This window comes from Bos taurus, chromosome 11 (assembly GCF_002263795.3).
Source record: "Bos taurus isolate L1 Dominette 01449 registration number 42190680 breed Hereford chromosome 11, ARS-UCD2.0, whole genome shotgun sequence".
In the NCBI taxonomy this organism is placed as follows: Eukaryota; Metazoa; Chordata; class Mammalia; order Artiodactyla; family Bovidae; genus Bos; species Bos taurus.
The window spans coordinates 100,619,204-100,634,565 of NC_037338.1; the positions used below are offsets into that span (position 1 = coordinate 100,619,204).

A 15,362-nucleotide genomic window follows, 5' to 3' on the forward strand; every position below is an offset into this window, starting at 1 on the left:
AGCAAGAGGAGGAGGGGGTGACAGAAGATGAGATGGGTGGATGGCATCACTGACTCAACAGACACGAGTTTGAGCAAACTCTGGGAGACAGTGAAGGACAGGGAAGCCTGGCATACTGCAGTCCATGGGGTCTTAAAGAGTGGGACCCAGGGACTGAATAAGAACAAGGCAAGGTCAAGATAACTCTGGACCACTGAATAGTGCCCCCAAAATGGTGCATGCTGGGTCCTTAGAGCTTTCTTTTGAGTCTGTATGCCCTCAGTTTTTCGTTCTTGTCAGCCCTTATGGGTTTCCCTGCCAGGACCCGCAGTGATATCTTCAAAATGAAAAGTGGGTTGCTTATTCATTCTGTGTTTGTCTTTGCCAATAGCAGGGAGGTGGGAGGGAGGCAGAGAAACTTAACTCCTATTCTAAAGCCAAGAAAGATGAGAAATCCTAAGTGAAGTGCTATGGGGGTGGTGGGGGAGAGTTTGAAAGCAGAGTGGTCCTCAGGGACAGTCCCCAGTGGAGAGGGTGACGGAGGCCATATGTGACCTTCTTTGGTTTCTGCTTTTGATAAAGATGTGGCTCCATCCAAGACATTTTTTTAAAGTGAGAAAAACAGCAGGGCAATCGCAAATGATAAATAATGATTGGCACTTGACCCCAGGGCACCAGGGAGTGGGGGAGGCTGCAGCGAACTGAACAGTGGGGGCCTGGGCCATGGGAGCAGCTGCTACATGCCTTTGGCTGGTTGTTGCAACATGGGAAGGAAGCCCAGCACTGACACACTTGATTTTTCAAAGAAATCTGGACTTCTAGATTTATACATGCCCTTTCTAGACTGTTTGATTTTTTTTTCCCAAAAGATGGAAGGCATTTCATGGATCACGTCTACCACATCTTCTGGTTCCCAGTTTATGATCAGAGAGAGAGAGAGAAAAAAAAAAAAAAAAGAATAGCTATCTGAAAAGGGAGAGACCTAACAGTTTCCAAATCAACTTAAAAGACTGTGAAACCCAAGTCCAGTTCTGGCTTTCCTGAGATAGTGTGGAAAGTACATTTCCAATGAGATGGGAAGGGAAACCACAGGAAAGCCCACCAGGAGTCAGCATTCCCAAACTGGGGTCTGCATCTCACCTCGGCCTGTCCCAGAGCCTGTCAGCTGACAGCCAACACCAGAGTCAATGGGGGGTAGGAGGGCGCCCTTTCTCAGTTCTGCTCCGTGAGCGCCCAGTCTGCACAGCAGAGGTGACACAATCATGGGAAGCCATGGGTTGGAGGAGAGTGGTGTTTCAGGACCACGGACAGTAGCAACCCCCCTTCTCTCCTCACCCCACCCAGCATTCCTTGGCCCAGAGAAGAGAAGGTGAGGGAATGGGTGAAGGTGGACCAAGAGGCTGGGTCCCTAACCATGGCTCTGGGGTGGGGCCCCTGCTTGGGGAGCCTCGTGGAGCCCAGCACAGATGCCAGCACCTCCTTCCCTGCCCTTTCCTCTGTAGGCGTACCCATCTCCCTGGTGATCAACTCCACGGGCCTGCGGGTACCGGGCCTCCTGGACTCAGTGGAGCTCTCACACAGCTCAGGGCGGTCCCTCCTGACTCTGCCCACGCAGCCCCTCTCCAACGGATCAACCCACCAGCTGTGGGGTGGGCCGCCCTTCCACAGCCCCCAGGAGCGTTTCTACCTCAAGGTGAAGGGCAAGGACCATGAAGGAAACCCTCTCCTCCGTGTCTCCGGAGTTTCCTACCGTGGGGTGATTCCAGGTGAGTAATTGACTCCTACCGCCCCCCAGCTCCCTGGCTCCCTTGGAGGCTCATTTCTCCCTGAAAGGCTTTCCTGATTCAATTAGATTAGGAAATGTTTATTCATTAAACTGCAGGCTCTGCAATACATTATGCTGAATACTGAGATGCTTCAGATGCAGTTTTCAGCTCTAGGGTTTACTGCAAAGTCATCTATGCATCCATAAATCCATCCATGCATCTATCCATCCATCCATCCACCTGTGCATTCAACATTCATTTTGTATCAGTCATGGTTCTAGAAACTGTAGACACAACAGTGGGCAGGTTAGTGAATATAAGTATGCCCTTGCATAATCATAGTTACTATCATTATCATAATGATGGTAACACTAACCTAATCACCATTCTGAGCACGTCTCATGGGACAATCCTGGGCCAAGCACTTGCCATGCATTTGTTCATTAAATGCTTATATCAGTTCCTTTTTATTCCCCCTCCTGGTCTAAAGGGTTTCTTTTTATAATCTCTTGCATACTCCTTGAAAAATCTATCTTTTCAAACCTTTTATTTTGAAATGATCTTGAAGAAGTAAAGTGTGAAGTGTTAGTCACTCAGTTGTATCCAACTCTTTGGGACCCCATGGACTGTAGCCCACCAGGCTCCTCTGTCCATGGAATTCTCCAGTCAAGAATACCAGAGTGGGTTCCCATTCCCTTCTCCAGGGGTTCTTTCCAGCCCAGGGATTCAACCTTGGTCTCCTGCATTGCAGGCAGATTCTTGACTGTCTGAGCCACCAGAGAAGCCCAAGGTTACCATAATAGTAATAAATTTCTTCATTTACCTTCTCCTGTATTAACATCTTTTTTTTTCATTTTTTAAAATTGAAGTTTAATTGCTTCACAATGCAGTGTTAGTTTCTGCTGTCCAACAACAGGAATCAGCTATATGTATGCGTGTATCCCCTCCCTCTAGAGCCTCCTTCCCACCCCACCCCACCCCCACCCCCAGGTCATCACAGAGCACTGAGCTGACCTCCCTGTGTTCTTACACCCAGTTCTGAGATATGTCTCCATTTTATTGCCGGGAAACAGACCACTGACTTCACAGGGTTGCTCGGAGGGCTGCATAAGCTAATGTACATAGCAGGACGGCTCTCAGATGCTCAGAGGTTATACCCAGTATGTAGGAACCGTGAACCGTGCCCCTCCACGTGGCTGCTGGCACTGCGATGTCACTGTAGGCGCACGTCACCTTGTGCCCCCGCCTTTGGCTGTGTTGTGCTGTTTCCCGCTTTTGGTTGTGTGGTGGTGTTTCCCACGTGTGTGGCTTTTGCGGGTTTCCCATGTGTCCCAGAGGTCTCAGCATCCAGGCTGGAGGCTCCCAGAGGGCAGGGCGGCATCTTTGGCTTTCCAGATCTGCCTCTGGTCCTGGGGAGTGGGGTCTGAGTTCACTGGGTACCAGCCTCCTTACTGGGCTTGCTTCCCTCCTCCTGCCCGCTTCCTGCTCTGCTGGTAGTGACCCAGGAGGAGCTCAGAGGTGGATGACACTGACACCCCACATCAATGATGCTCGGGGTTTCAGACTCCCCTGGCCACTTCACTTAGGGATGCAGAGAGGGTGCTGAGATGCCCGTGGTGAGGTGGGGGACTTTGAAGACCTGAATGGGGCAGGGCATCACAGGGCTAGGGGCTTGGGACCCCTTCCTTCAGTCTCCTGGCCTCCACTCCCTGGCTGTGGTCCCCGGGGCTCCTCCTGCCTTGGCCTTTGCAGCTTTCAGGAGGCATTTTCAGGCAGGAATCTCAGCAGGGGGACTAAAGCAGCCTCTATCTCTCTCTCTTTTCTCAGATGGCTCCCAGAGCTGGGGAGTTAAGTTCTGGCTTTTGGTCTCCATGTCAGCTCTAGATTAAAGGATAGGGGTGGAGTACGGGAAGGGTGTGGTTTGGCAGGGGGGAGGGTTGGTTTGCTGGCCCCTCCCCCCCCACCTCCCAGGTCTGGAAGGCTGGGAGTTTGGGAGCAAGACACTGGGTTTGGAGACATGTGGGGTGGTGGGGCCCAGGAGTCCCTGGGCTTCTTTCAGCTCAAGGAAGAGGGAGCCAGAGGCTTCCAGTGTGTGGGGGTGAGCCGTGGCTGCCGCGCGCACAGCTGAGGACGTGGCTGGATGGTCCGACACCCCTCTCCCCTGGGACATGGCAGGGAGCCCGTAACATGATGTCACCACCGCCCTCCCACCCCCAGCGCTGTGCTCGGAGGAGGTCTGGCCCATTGTCTCACCCTCGGAGCATCTCTGGGGTGGATGAGGGAGAGGGCAGTGCAAGGGTTCTCCACAAGCCTGCGATCACCCAGCGAGGCACAGACGGCCCGAGACTGACACTGCGGGTCTGTTCTCAGACGTTTCCCCTGAAGTGACTCCAAGAGCAAAGGAAAGACTATGTGCCACCCCAAGGCCAGGGTCAGGCGGGAGGAGGCAGTGGCGTCTCTGATGGGGGTCCCCAGAGGCTCATCCGAAGCTGTGAGATTACATGGAAATCTCTTATTTTATCTCGAAAATGCGTGTGAACTCTGTATTCACAGCCATGCTCCAACTAGGCTGATTTTTTTTTTTTTTTTAAGGATTCCCGCCCACAGATTGTGAGTAAAACTGACCTTGCAGGAGCGGCGAGAGATGCACAGCCCTCCCCAGGCCCCTGGAGAGTCCTATCTGGGGAGCATTTCATCAGATTTGAGGGCTGGTTTGACTTCTCTGTCTCCCACACAATTGACACATTAGAGGCACAAGCCATAAAACCCCCACGAGGCTTCATGGAAGGAGCTGGCCCTGCCACGTGCGTGTGCCAAGGGCTTCCCACTCACCACCTCTCACCAGCAGCTCACCACAACTCGATGAGGTCACTAATGCCATTAACCCATTTTACTGAGGCTTAGGGAGGTGATGCCCCCTGTTCTCGGTGGCCACCGGATGGTGAAGTCAGAGACTGAAGCCCTGACTTCTGGCCCCTGAGTTATCCTTGTGGGATATCCTTGTGGGATATCCTTGTGGGATATCCTTGTGGGTCTCTTGTTGCTAGGTGTGTCGAGGGCAGGCTGATGGGGGGAGGGCAGGGAAGAATTTCTAGTGCTGGTCCTTGCCCACAGGTGCCCCCCTGGTCAGCATGCCCCCCAGGATCCATGGCTACCTACACCAGCCCCTGCAGGTCTCCTGCTCTGTGCACAGCGCCCTCCCCTTCCGGCTACAGCTGTGGCGGGACGGAGCCAGGCTGGGTGAGGAGAGGCGCTTTCGGTGAGTGGCTCAGGGCTGCCCACTGTCCCCAGTCCCAGGGCTCCTGGGGGCCTGATGCCCTGGAGGGACCTAAGGGGTGGTGGGTGGCACACCTGAGACCTTGGTCATCCTGCTGGGCGCCTCCCAGCTTGGCCAGGGTTGGGGGAGAGCAGGTCCCTGAGGCTCTCACCACTGCTGGGCCATCACTCCTTGGAGGAGCCATAGGCCTTCCTCAGATTCTGAAAACTCAACCCGCGAAGGCCTGGTTCTGTGCTGGTCAGCGCAGGAAGGACCCTCTGAGACCTTCCCTCCTATGGTTGGAAGCCCGGGGCTCAGAGAGGGGAAGGGCCTTTTTCAGAGTCACACAGGATATCGTTGGGATTTGCATGTCCTTAGCTGCCTGTCTCTTCTTACCAGTCTCTGAGAGGTTTGGGGGCCTCTTTCTGGGCAAGATTCAGGGGGCCAAGCCCCCATCCGGAAGCCTGGATGAGGCCGGGGGACCCTGGTGGGGGCAGTGCAGTTGTGTGTCTCCAGCTGTCCTGTGTTTGCAGGGAGTCAGGGAACAGCAGCTGGGAGATTCCACGGGCCTCCAAGGCCGAAGAAGGCACGTATGAGTGCACGGCAGTCAGCCGGGCGGGGACCGGACGAGCAAAGACTCAGATCGTCGTCACAGGTCTGTCCCCTTGGGCCCGTCCTGACTCTCCCCTGTAGGATTCCCTCCCAGGCTCTCCCCATCTGTGGGTGAGTGTGCCAGCCCGCTGCTAGGGGCCGTCCGTCATCCGGAGCCCGACGCCCACACTGCATCTGCGTGCTGGCCTCCGGTTTGGACTGTCTGCCCCACGAATGGCCTGCGGTTGCAGGAAGGTTGAGAACCCCTGCTCAGGCTCTGCCTCCCAGTCCCCAGCCTTAATCCCACCCTTGACTTCTTGATCAGCCCCCAGGCCCTTACAAGGGCCACCATCCACCTTGTCCCCAACCCTTAATGCCTCCAGGTCCTGCCACCATGGCAACATTGAACTCAGGAAGGTTGGAAAAGCCACAGATCCTCTTACAATGAAATTAGCTTTATTTTAAAAATAATGAACCTAAGCTGCCTTGATGGGCTTTCCCAGTGGCTCAGTGGTAAAAAAATCCACCTGCCAATGCAGGAGACATAGGTTCAATCCCTGGGTTGGGAAGAACCCCTGGAGGAGGAAATGGCAACCCACTCCAGTATTCTTGCCTGGAAAAATCCCATGGACAGAGGAGCCTGGTGGGCTACAGTCCATGGGGTCGCAAAAGAGTCAGACACGACTTAGCAACTAAACAGCAACAAAGCTGCCTTGAAGAAAAGGGGCCTGATGAACATAGAGGAATCAGTCACTCTGCATTCCTAAACCCACTCAAAATCACTCATGCTCCCTGTAAGAAGACTGGAAAATATAAGCCAACAGAAAAGATGGAACTGACCTGTGACCCCTCCACTCCAGAGATGACTTTGACAGCATTTTGCTTTACTTCTTTTTGGATCTTTATCCATGTGTGCATTTTAAGAAAAATAGGATAATATCCTACATACTTACAACAACCTGATTTGGTGTCTGGAGTCAAATTTCCCTATTGGATATCATGGTCATTGGCATGTGGATCCAGCTTTTTTCCTATAGGTCCTGCAGACCGTCCCTGATCAGGTGGTCTCTGAGCCGTCACTTCTTAATGGTTTTTTCTTATTGAGAGTGCGGGTTTCTAAGCTCTTTCTTCTTTGGGGGCAGTGGGCTTACTTAGTCCATATTTGGCTGCTGTTTATACAGAGAATAGCTCTGTACTTGTTACTCTTTTCCAGTTGAGGGTGATTTCCAAGACTTTATCCACCAGTGCGGAATTATTGGGGCTTCCCAGGTGGCTCAGCGGTAAAGAATCTGTCTGCCAATGCAGGATAAACTGGTTCAATCTATGGGTCGGGAAGATCCCTTGGAGAAGAAAATGGCAACCCACTCCAGTATTCTTGCCTGGGAAATCCCATGGACAGAGGAGCCTGGCGGGCTACAGTCCATGAGGTCACAAAAAAGCCGGACATAATTTAGTGACTGAGCATGGACGCTCGTGGAATTATTGCCTCAAAGGGTATGAAGTATGGGTTGTTTGTTTATTTTAGTCATTACATCGTGTCTGACTCTGAAACCCCATGGATTGGAGCCTGCCAGGCTCCTCTGTCCATGGGATTTTCCGGGCAAGAATACTGGAGTGGGTTGCCATTTCCTTCTCTAGGGGATCTTCCCGACCCAGGGATTGAACCCGCGTCTTCTGCGTTGGCAGGCAGATTCTTTACCACTGAGCCACTGGGAAAGCCCCGAAGAATGGGCTAACTCTTGCTAAATTTTGCTGTTTGCTGTTGTATGGAAATCAGGTGCGCATACATGCACACACACACACAGCCCCCGGGCGGGTGTGAGATGGTCGTGCAGTGGCATCGTCCGGGCATGGTGAGCAGATGCTGGTGAGCTGCTCTGCTGGGGGAGACAGTGGACTCTGGGGTCTGGATGCCACCAGGGTCTGTAGGATGACTCCCTCCCCATGCCAACACCTCAGTGCCTCCTGTGCTCCTGTTCCTGCAGGCCCCCCGCCGCAGCTGGTCCCTGTCCCCAATGTGACCGTGTCCCCTGGAGAGACCGCCATCCTGTCCTGCCTGGTCCTGAGTGAGGCCCCCTACAACCTGACCTGGGTCCGGGACTGGCGAGTCCTCTCGGCCTCGACGGGCAGAGTCACCCAGCTGGCCGACTTATCCCTGGAGGTCAGGAACACCACCCCCAGTGACGGCGGGCGGTACCAGTGCATGGCCAGCAACTCCAATGGAGTCACGAGGGCATCCGTCTGGCTCCTGGTGCGAGGTGAGGCTGCTCACTACCTGGCATTTCTCCAGGAGCCCATCTGTCCATCCCTCTGCTCAGACATCAGCTCTGGCAGGCAGCATCAGCCCTTCCAGAGTTTTCTCAACCTCCAGAGTAAGAGGATTCTGTAGCCTCCCAGCCTAAGTGTAGTGGTTCAGCACTGTTGGGAAGTTCATCCTCATATCTAGTTGGCCAAACCAATTTCACTGTGTCCTGTCCTCTTTCCGGGCCATTGAGCACATCCATTGTCCAGCCCTCTCGATATGCAGGACAGAGATGGGACACTGGAAACTTCTGGAAGCCCAGAGATCAGACGTGCTCAGCAGGGTTTGGGTAGCACCCACCAGCTGGAGGTGGAGAAGGCAGTGAGAGGAAACATGTTCAGAGGGTTAGTGCCTGGATCAGGTACTCACCTGGGATTTAGGTTCACAGGATTTAGACGGATCCTGCTTCTCTAGGGAACTATCTCCCCCAAGTGTAAAAGTGAGTGTGTTGGAACAAATTTCACTCGCGCCAGTGACTCTGGATTGGCCGCTTAGAGTGTGTTGAGAAAGATTCTGAGGCTATATCGAGGCTGCTGGTATAGGAGGGGTTCAGCTCAGAGAAGAAATTCAAGGAGCTCAAGGCTCCCACCAGGGGCTATTGGGAATTCAGGTCTCCATGTGGCCTGGGGATGTGCCTGGGGGCTGCCTGGTCAACCCCGGTTCCCTGAGAAGCTGCTCCCAAGGATGCAGGTCCTTCGGGGCCCTTCCTTCCTGTGTCTCTGCTGTCTGTGGCCTCAGGGAGGAGCAGGGGGCCCAGGGCTGGGTACCTGGGACAACATGGCTGCTCTGACAAGCTCCTCCCCACCTATCCACTCCTTGAACTCCAGAGGCCCCGCAGGTCAGCATCCACACCAGGTCACAGCGCTTTTCCCAGGGCATGGAGGTGAGGGTCCGCTGCTCGGCCTCTGGATACCCTGCACCCCACATCTCCTGGAGCCGCGAGGGTCGCGCCCTGCAGGAGGACAGCAGGTGAGGGCCTCAGGGGCCTCTCTGGGCCTCAGTCTTCTTAATTGTAGCAAATGGGGGCGTGGCATTTGCCCTGCCTTCTTCCTGATGATTTGAGACTCAGGAGCAAGATCATTTGGGAAACAGCGATGCCTCATGTGGGTCTGGAGTCAGGTGTTCCAGCCACAGAATCTGGCAGACCTGTGCTTGCATTCTGCCTCTGCCATTCAGGCTGTGTGCCCCTGGGCAGTTCACCTTACCTTTCTGAGCCCGATGAATGAAAAAGGAACATAAAAAGTGATGAACCCACAGCCTGGCACAGATCAAGCAGTCAGTGTAAAATGCTGTCACTGGTGATGTTGTTAATTAATCTGCTTTTAATAATGACTTGGGCAACCCCATGTGACCCAACCTAACTGGCCCCTTCCTGTTGAACACGTTTTGTGGCACGACTCCAGAGTCCGCGTGGATGCCCAGGGAACCCTGATCATTCAGGGGGTGGCCCCAGAGGATGCTGGGAGTTACAGCTGCCAGGCTGCTAATGAGATTGGCAGAGATGAAGAGACGGTCACCCTCTACTATACAGGTACGTGGGTCAAGGGTATCTGCAGAAGAGGGTCCCCAGTCCTGCCTCCCCGCCACCTCCCTTTCTCCCTCTCGTCCACAGATACTTAAGAGTATCTACTGTGTGGCAGACACTGGGATACAGGGTCCCCGTCCAGGTAGAGGTTATATTCTAATGGGGAAGCAAAATGCAAGCAGATGAATAAGGTACTTTCAGATGGTGAAGGTGTGGGATGAGCACAGAGCAGGGTGGTGTGATGGAGCGACGTGTGGCTGGGCAGAGAAGGACACGTACACACAGGATCAAACCCTTGCCCCAGACGGGAGTGGGAACAGTGTTTCAGGGAGAGAGACAGGGTGGGGCCAAAGCCTCGAGGTAGGAATGGCCCTTGGGGTCCCCAAGGGGCTGCAAGCAGCAGGAGGCTGGCTGGAGTCAGGGGCCAGGGAGTGGCAGCCAGCCCCTGTGGTGCATTTTAGAACCTTGTAAGATTTCACCTTTTACACCAGGTTCAAAGAGGACAATAAAAAAAAGTGTATATATATCTGACTCACTTTGCCGCAAGCAGAAACTACCATAATGCTGTAAATCAACTATACTTCAATAAAAATTATTTTTAAAAATTATATATAAGAAAAAGGAAATATACATTAAAGTATTTAGAGGTAAAGGGATATCATATTTGGAACTTATTCTCAGCCATTTAGAAAAAAAAAAAAGAATACAGAGAGAATTCCATCATGATAAAAGGAAACGAATATGGCAAAAATGTTAACATCTGATGATATGAGTGAAAGGTACATGAAAAACCTTTGTATTATTCTTGCAACTTTCCTTTGTGAAATTACTTCAAAATAAAAAGTAAAAAAAAAAAAAAAAGAGGACAAGAAGGGAGTTTAGTCCTGGGAGTAACTGGCTTTTTAGAAACTGGCCAAGGCTGAGTCTTTCTGGGGGTGACTGTCCCGGTTGGTGGGGGGTGGGGAGGAGGCAGGTGCTCAGCCCCACCCTGGCCCCTCCACCCCTCCCCCAGCTGGGGAAACCGACGCTGTTGCTCTAGGGTATGGGTTGGTCCCCAATTCCCCATCTGCTCCCCACACAGACCCACCATCCGTGTCGGCTGTGAACGGCGTGGTGCTGGCTGCCAAAGGGGAGGAGGCGGTGCTGGAGTGCGAGGCGACCGGGGTGCCCCCGCCCCGGGTCATCTGGTATCGAGGTACATGCATTGGGTGGGGAGAAGGCCTGCAGAAGGGGCCTGCGGGGGGGCCTGAAGGATCAGCTTTCCAGGACAGTCATGAGGGCACTTGGAATGGGGTGTCTGGGGAGAATGGGCTGTTTCAAGCAGCGCCCGTCACCCCTAGCCCAGTATCCACATATAACTGATACAGATTGGCTCTGTGATCAGGAGCAGGATTTAGAATAGACCCAGGTTTGAATTCTGGCCCAGTGAGTGGCCTCAGACAAGTGGCTTGACATCTGTGAGCCTGCTTCCTTAGCTGGGAAATCAAAGACAGCTTGTTTTTTCCCTAACATTGCTCTTGTTTATTTGGCTGCCTTGGGTCTTAGTTGCTACACATAGGCTCTTTAGTTGTGGCAGGTGGGATCCAGCTCCCTGACCACGGATCGAACCCGAGCCCTCTGCACTGGGAGCTCGAGGTCCTGGCCACTGGACCACAGTCTCTGAGATAGGTTGGTTGTGTGAGGATTAAATGAGTCCATATGTGCAAATTGTTTAGAACAAGCCTGGCCCACGGCCTGGGCTCAGTGTCCTTAATAGTGGTGATGAAGATGCTGTGATTATCAGAGAGCTGGCAATCGTGCTGAGCGTTCTGTTGTGAGGCTTTTCTGAGTTAGTGAGTGTAGAGGGTTTTCTGTGTATTGGACCCCGAGCTGGAGTTTGATCGACAGGAGCCGCTCTTGCTCCCACATCAGTGGACCTGGGTTCCAGGGGTCCTGCTTTGGACTTTCCAGGGCAGAACCCTGGGCTCCTTCTCAAGCACAGCCCCCTTCCACCCAGACGCACTCCAGCCTTGGCAGCACCTGCCTGTGATCTCAGCAGAGCCTCACCTTGACACTGACAGGCAGTGTTAGCTCAGAGTTTGAGCATTTTGTCCGTGGTCACCAGCTAGTGGTGGCAGAGGCCTCGGGACTCCTTCCTCCGGGCGTGGTCACTGCCTGTCGTTGCTGGGAGCTCTACCAGCCCAGCCCAGGAGCCACCTTTTTAAAGGGGGATCTCCCAGCGGAATGGCTTCCCAGGTGGCACTAGTGGTCAAGAATCTGCCTGCCAATGCAGGAGATGCCAGAGATGCCGGTTTGATCCCTGGGTCAGCAAAATCCTCTCTGGATAAGGCAATGGCCACCCAGTGCAGTATTCTTGCCTGGAAAATCCCATGGACAGAGGAGACTGGCGGGCTACAGTCCATGGGGTCGCAAAGAGTCGGACATGACTGAGCACAGCACACACACCACCCCTTGGAATGTTACTCAGCCTTAAGAAGGCATGACAGTCAAGTTATACGACAGTGTGAATGCAGTTACCATTGAACTGTGTGCTTGAAAATGATTAAGATAATAAATTTTATGACTTTCTTTTTTACCACAATTAAAATTTTTGATTTGACTCCCATGACAAAGAAAAAAAATTGGGAAAAAAAAATCAGGCCCATAGCAGCTATTGTGTAGAAATTTCCCCCTACTTCTAACTGGCCAAATGAAGAAAAAAATCTTTTATCTGTGACATTTTCAGAGATATTTGCTCTAATATGGAGTAATTAAGTAGTAAAAACTTAAAAGAAAAGATAAAAAATTTCCTTAATTTAGAAAAAAGGAATGCAATTTTGATACAACATAGATGAACCTTGAAAACATGATACTAAGTGAAATAAGCCAGACACAGAAGGACAAATATTATATGATTCCACTTGATTGAGTGGGATCTCTTATAGGAAATGCCTAGTATGTGCAAATTTAGAGACAGAGAGGAGAAAGATGGATGCCAGGGGCTTGGGGAGGGAGAAGTGGAGAATTAGTGTTTAATAAGTAGGGCTTCCATTTGAGAAGATGAAAAAGTTTTGTGGATGGATCATGGGGATGTACCTGATCCCGCTGGATTGGGCACTCAGTGCTTAAAACGGTAAAATCTTGTGTTATGTATATTTACCACGATTTTAAAAACAAAAAAATTAAGTTGTAAAAAAGGTTCAAAATCAGGGTGATCCCTCAGGCCTTAGGAGCCTGGAGGGGTGGGAGTCAGGGAACAGTAAGAGAAATGAGAATGAAACATCAGAGAGGCAGAACTGCAGGGGGGATGGTGGGGGGCTTCTCCCAGAGCTGACCCAAGCCTCAGTCTGCCCCTGAGCAGAGGACAGGGACCCAGGAGGGAGACCCAAGTGAGGCGTTCTTGGGTAATGAACCTGTCACACGCAAGGGGGCAAGCTGAGACTCACTCTTGGCCAACAGAGGGACTCAGGGAACTGGACTCAGGGGTGCTGACTTAAAAGAAAAAATTTTAAATTGTGGTAAATCATGCATAACATATCCATTACTATCTTAACCGTTTTTAGGTACATTCACATTGCTGTACAACCATCACCGCCACCCATCTCCTGGACTCTTTTCATTTAGCAAAACTGAAAATCTGCACCCATTAAACAATAGGGGTCCTGATTGCAGGGTGGGGGGGTCTTTACCTCACCCACACCCCTCTGAGGTCCCAGCCTTGTGGAGTTGCAGGAACCCAGGGTCAGGAAGGTAGCCTGATCCCCGGGCCTCCTGTGGCAACCACGGGTACCTGCCTGATGTTTTCTCATCTTTGGTCCAGGGGATCTTGAGATGATTCTGGCCCCTGAGGACTCCATTTCTGGGATGCTGCGGATCCCGGTGGTTCGTGAGAGGGATGCTGGCGTCTATACCTGCCGAGCTGTCAATGAGTTGGGCGATGCCTCTGCAGAAATCCGGCTGGAGGTTGGACGTGAGTGTACACCTGTCCCCACCTGTGCCCTGCCACCTGCCCTACTTCTGGGCAGGGAGGAGAGAATGCTACCCTGTAGCCTGCCAGTGGGGAGTTTGCATCATTTGGATCCAGAGCACGAGGGACAGGGATTTTAGAGGGAGATGGTGTATGTGCTCCCACTTGCTACGTAACAAATCGCCCTGAGACTCTGGCTTAAAACAGTGAGCATCTATCGATGCACAGTCCTGGAGGGTTAGGATTCTGGTTCTGACTCAGGGTCTCTCACAGGAAGGCACTTATTATGTTGGTCGGGGATGTGGTCACCTGAAGGCTTGACTGGGACTGGAGGATCCACCTTAAGTTCATGTATGAGGCTTTTGTCAGGAAGCCTCTGTTCCTTACCCTTATGGTCTTCCCTGGAAGGTTTCTCGTGACATGGGTTTTCGTAGAGAAAGTGAGTTGAGAGGGATAGAGAGAGAGAATCCAAGATGGAAAAGTTTAGTTTGGTTGCTCAGTCGTGTCTGACTCTTTGCGACCCCATGGACTATAGCCTATCAGGCTCCTCTGTCCATGGGATTTTCCAAGCAAGGGTACTGGAGTGGGTTGTCATTCCCTTCTCCAGGGGATCTTCCCGACCCCAGGGATGGAACCTGGGTCTCCCACATTGTAGGCAGACGCTTTACCATTTGAGCCACCAGGGAAGTCTCTGAGCCACCAGGGAAGTAAGTCTTTATAGCCAGTCACAGTCTTGGAAGTGACATACCATCGTATATCCTATAGGTCACGTGGACCAACCCTGGTATTGGTAGGTGGGAGAGACCCCTCAAGTGTGAGAGTCCCAGGAGGCAGGGGACATTGCCCACCATGGAAATAGCTTGGCTCCAGCTTGGGCATTGTCATCCCTGAGACCTGAGTTCCAGTTTTGTCTCCATCACTGACCATCTATACGCTTTGGTCAAGTCATTGACCCTCAGTTTCCCCATCTGTAAAATGGAGCCGAGGGCTTCCCTGGTGGCTCGTCCGTAAAGAATCTGTTGGCAATACAGGAGAAGTGGGTTTGATCCCTGGGTCGGGAAGATCGCCTGGAGAAGGAAATGATAACCCACTCCAGTATTCTTGCCTGGGAAATCCCGTGCACAGAGGAGCCTTGTGGGCCATAGTCCCTGCAGTCACAAAAGAGTCAGATACGACTTGGCGACTACGTGACAACAAAGCGGAGCTGACCACACTGCCTCCTTTGTTGAGTGGCTGTGAGGTTCAGTAAAATCAGACACACAACGTTTAGCACTGGGTTTGGCCCGTCATGGGTGTTTAATAAATGGAGAAGTGATTATTCCCCTTTTACAGATGAGGAGTCTGGATTCTTCTGCGGCTGGAACATGGCCTTGGCTGTGATTGCCATGAGGTCTTGGTTCCAGGCCTGGATCCCGGGCACTGGGAATTGCTCGGAAGTTGTGGGCACAACTCCTTGGCGTGCCGAGCCAGAGCAGATGGGGCTCTGAGGGTCGGCTGTGGCCATGACGGGAAAGACAGGTGCTGAGAGTTCGGGGGAAGTGCAGAGAATGGGGAATAGGCTTGAATGGGCCGGGTGGGATGGCCAGGGGGCTCCCCAGGGACGTTTGATCAGGAGGGTCTGGCCCTGGGGAAGACGGTGCCATCAGGCTTGGGGATCCTCCCACGCTTGGGGGTGCCTTCAGTGTTCATTCATCTGTTCCATCGTTGCCATCCTCCAACACAGGGTCACCAGGTGGCCAGGCCCTGTGCCCCAGACCCTGGGTTGGGAATACAACCGCATCAGCCCTTGGTGCCAAGAAGACAGACAGTAAACAGACACTTGGAATGCTCAGTGTACTGAGTGATTGGAGTGGCATCCGCGGGGCCCATGCCCAAGGAGGGGCTGAGCCAGCACTGGAGGGCTGGAAGGCTTCTTGGAGGAGATGATGTCTAAGCTGAACCCAGAAACAGTCAGGTGACAAGTTGCAAAAAAAGGTCTGTACAAAAAAGAACTTCAC

General features: G+C 52.5%; 1 protein-coding gene across 2 annotated transcripts in view; it reads left to right on the forward strand.

Annotated features, from left to right (window-relative positions):
• The window catches only part of HMCN2 (hemicentin 2), a 177,860-nt gene that overhangs the window by 38,482 nt on the left and 124,016 nt on the right, over positions 1–15,362 (forward strand). For both annotated transcript variants that reach the window (XM_010810510.4, XM_010810511.4), the window contains exons 8-15: positions 1,482–1,745; positions 4,860–5,004; positions 5,535–5,656; positions 7,578–7,850; positions 8,722–8,863; positions 9,298–9,425; positions 10,501–10,614; positions 13,219–13,368. In XM_010810510.4, the coding sequence (XP_010808812.1) occupies positions 1,482–1,745; positions 4,860–5,004; positions 5,535–5,656; positions 7,578–7,850; positions 8,722–8,863; positions 9,298–9,425; positions 10,501–10,614; positions 13,219–13,368 (1,338 nt within the window). The remainder of the gene's footprint in view (positions 1–1,481; positions 1,746–4,859; positions 5,005–5,534; positions 5,657–7,577; positions 7,851–8,721; positions 8,864–9,297; positions 9,426–10,500; positions 10,615–13,218; positions 13,369–15,362) is intronic.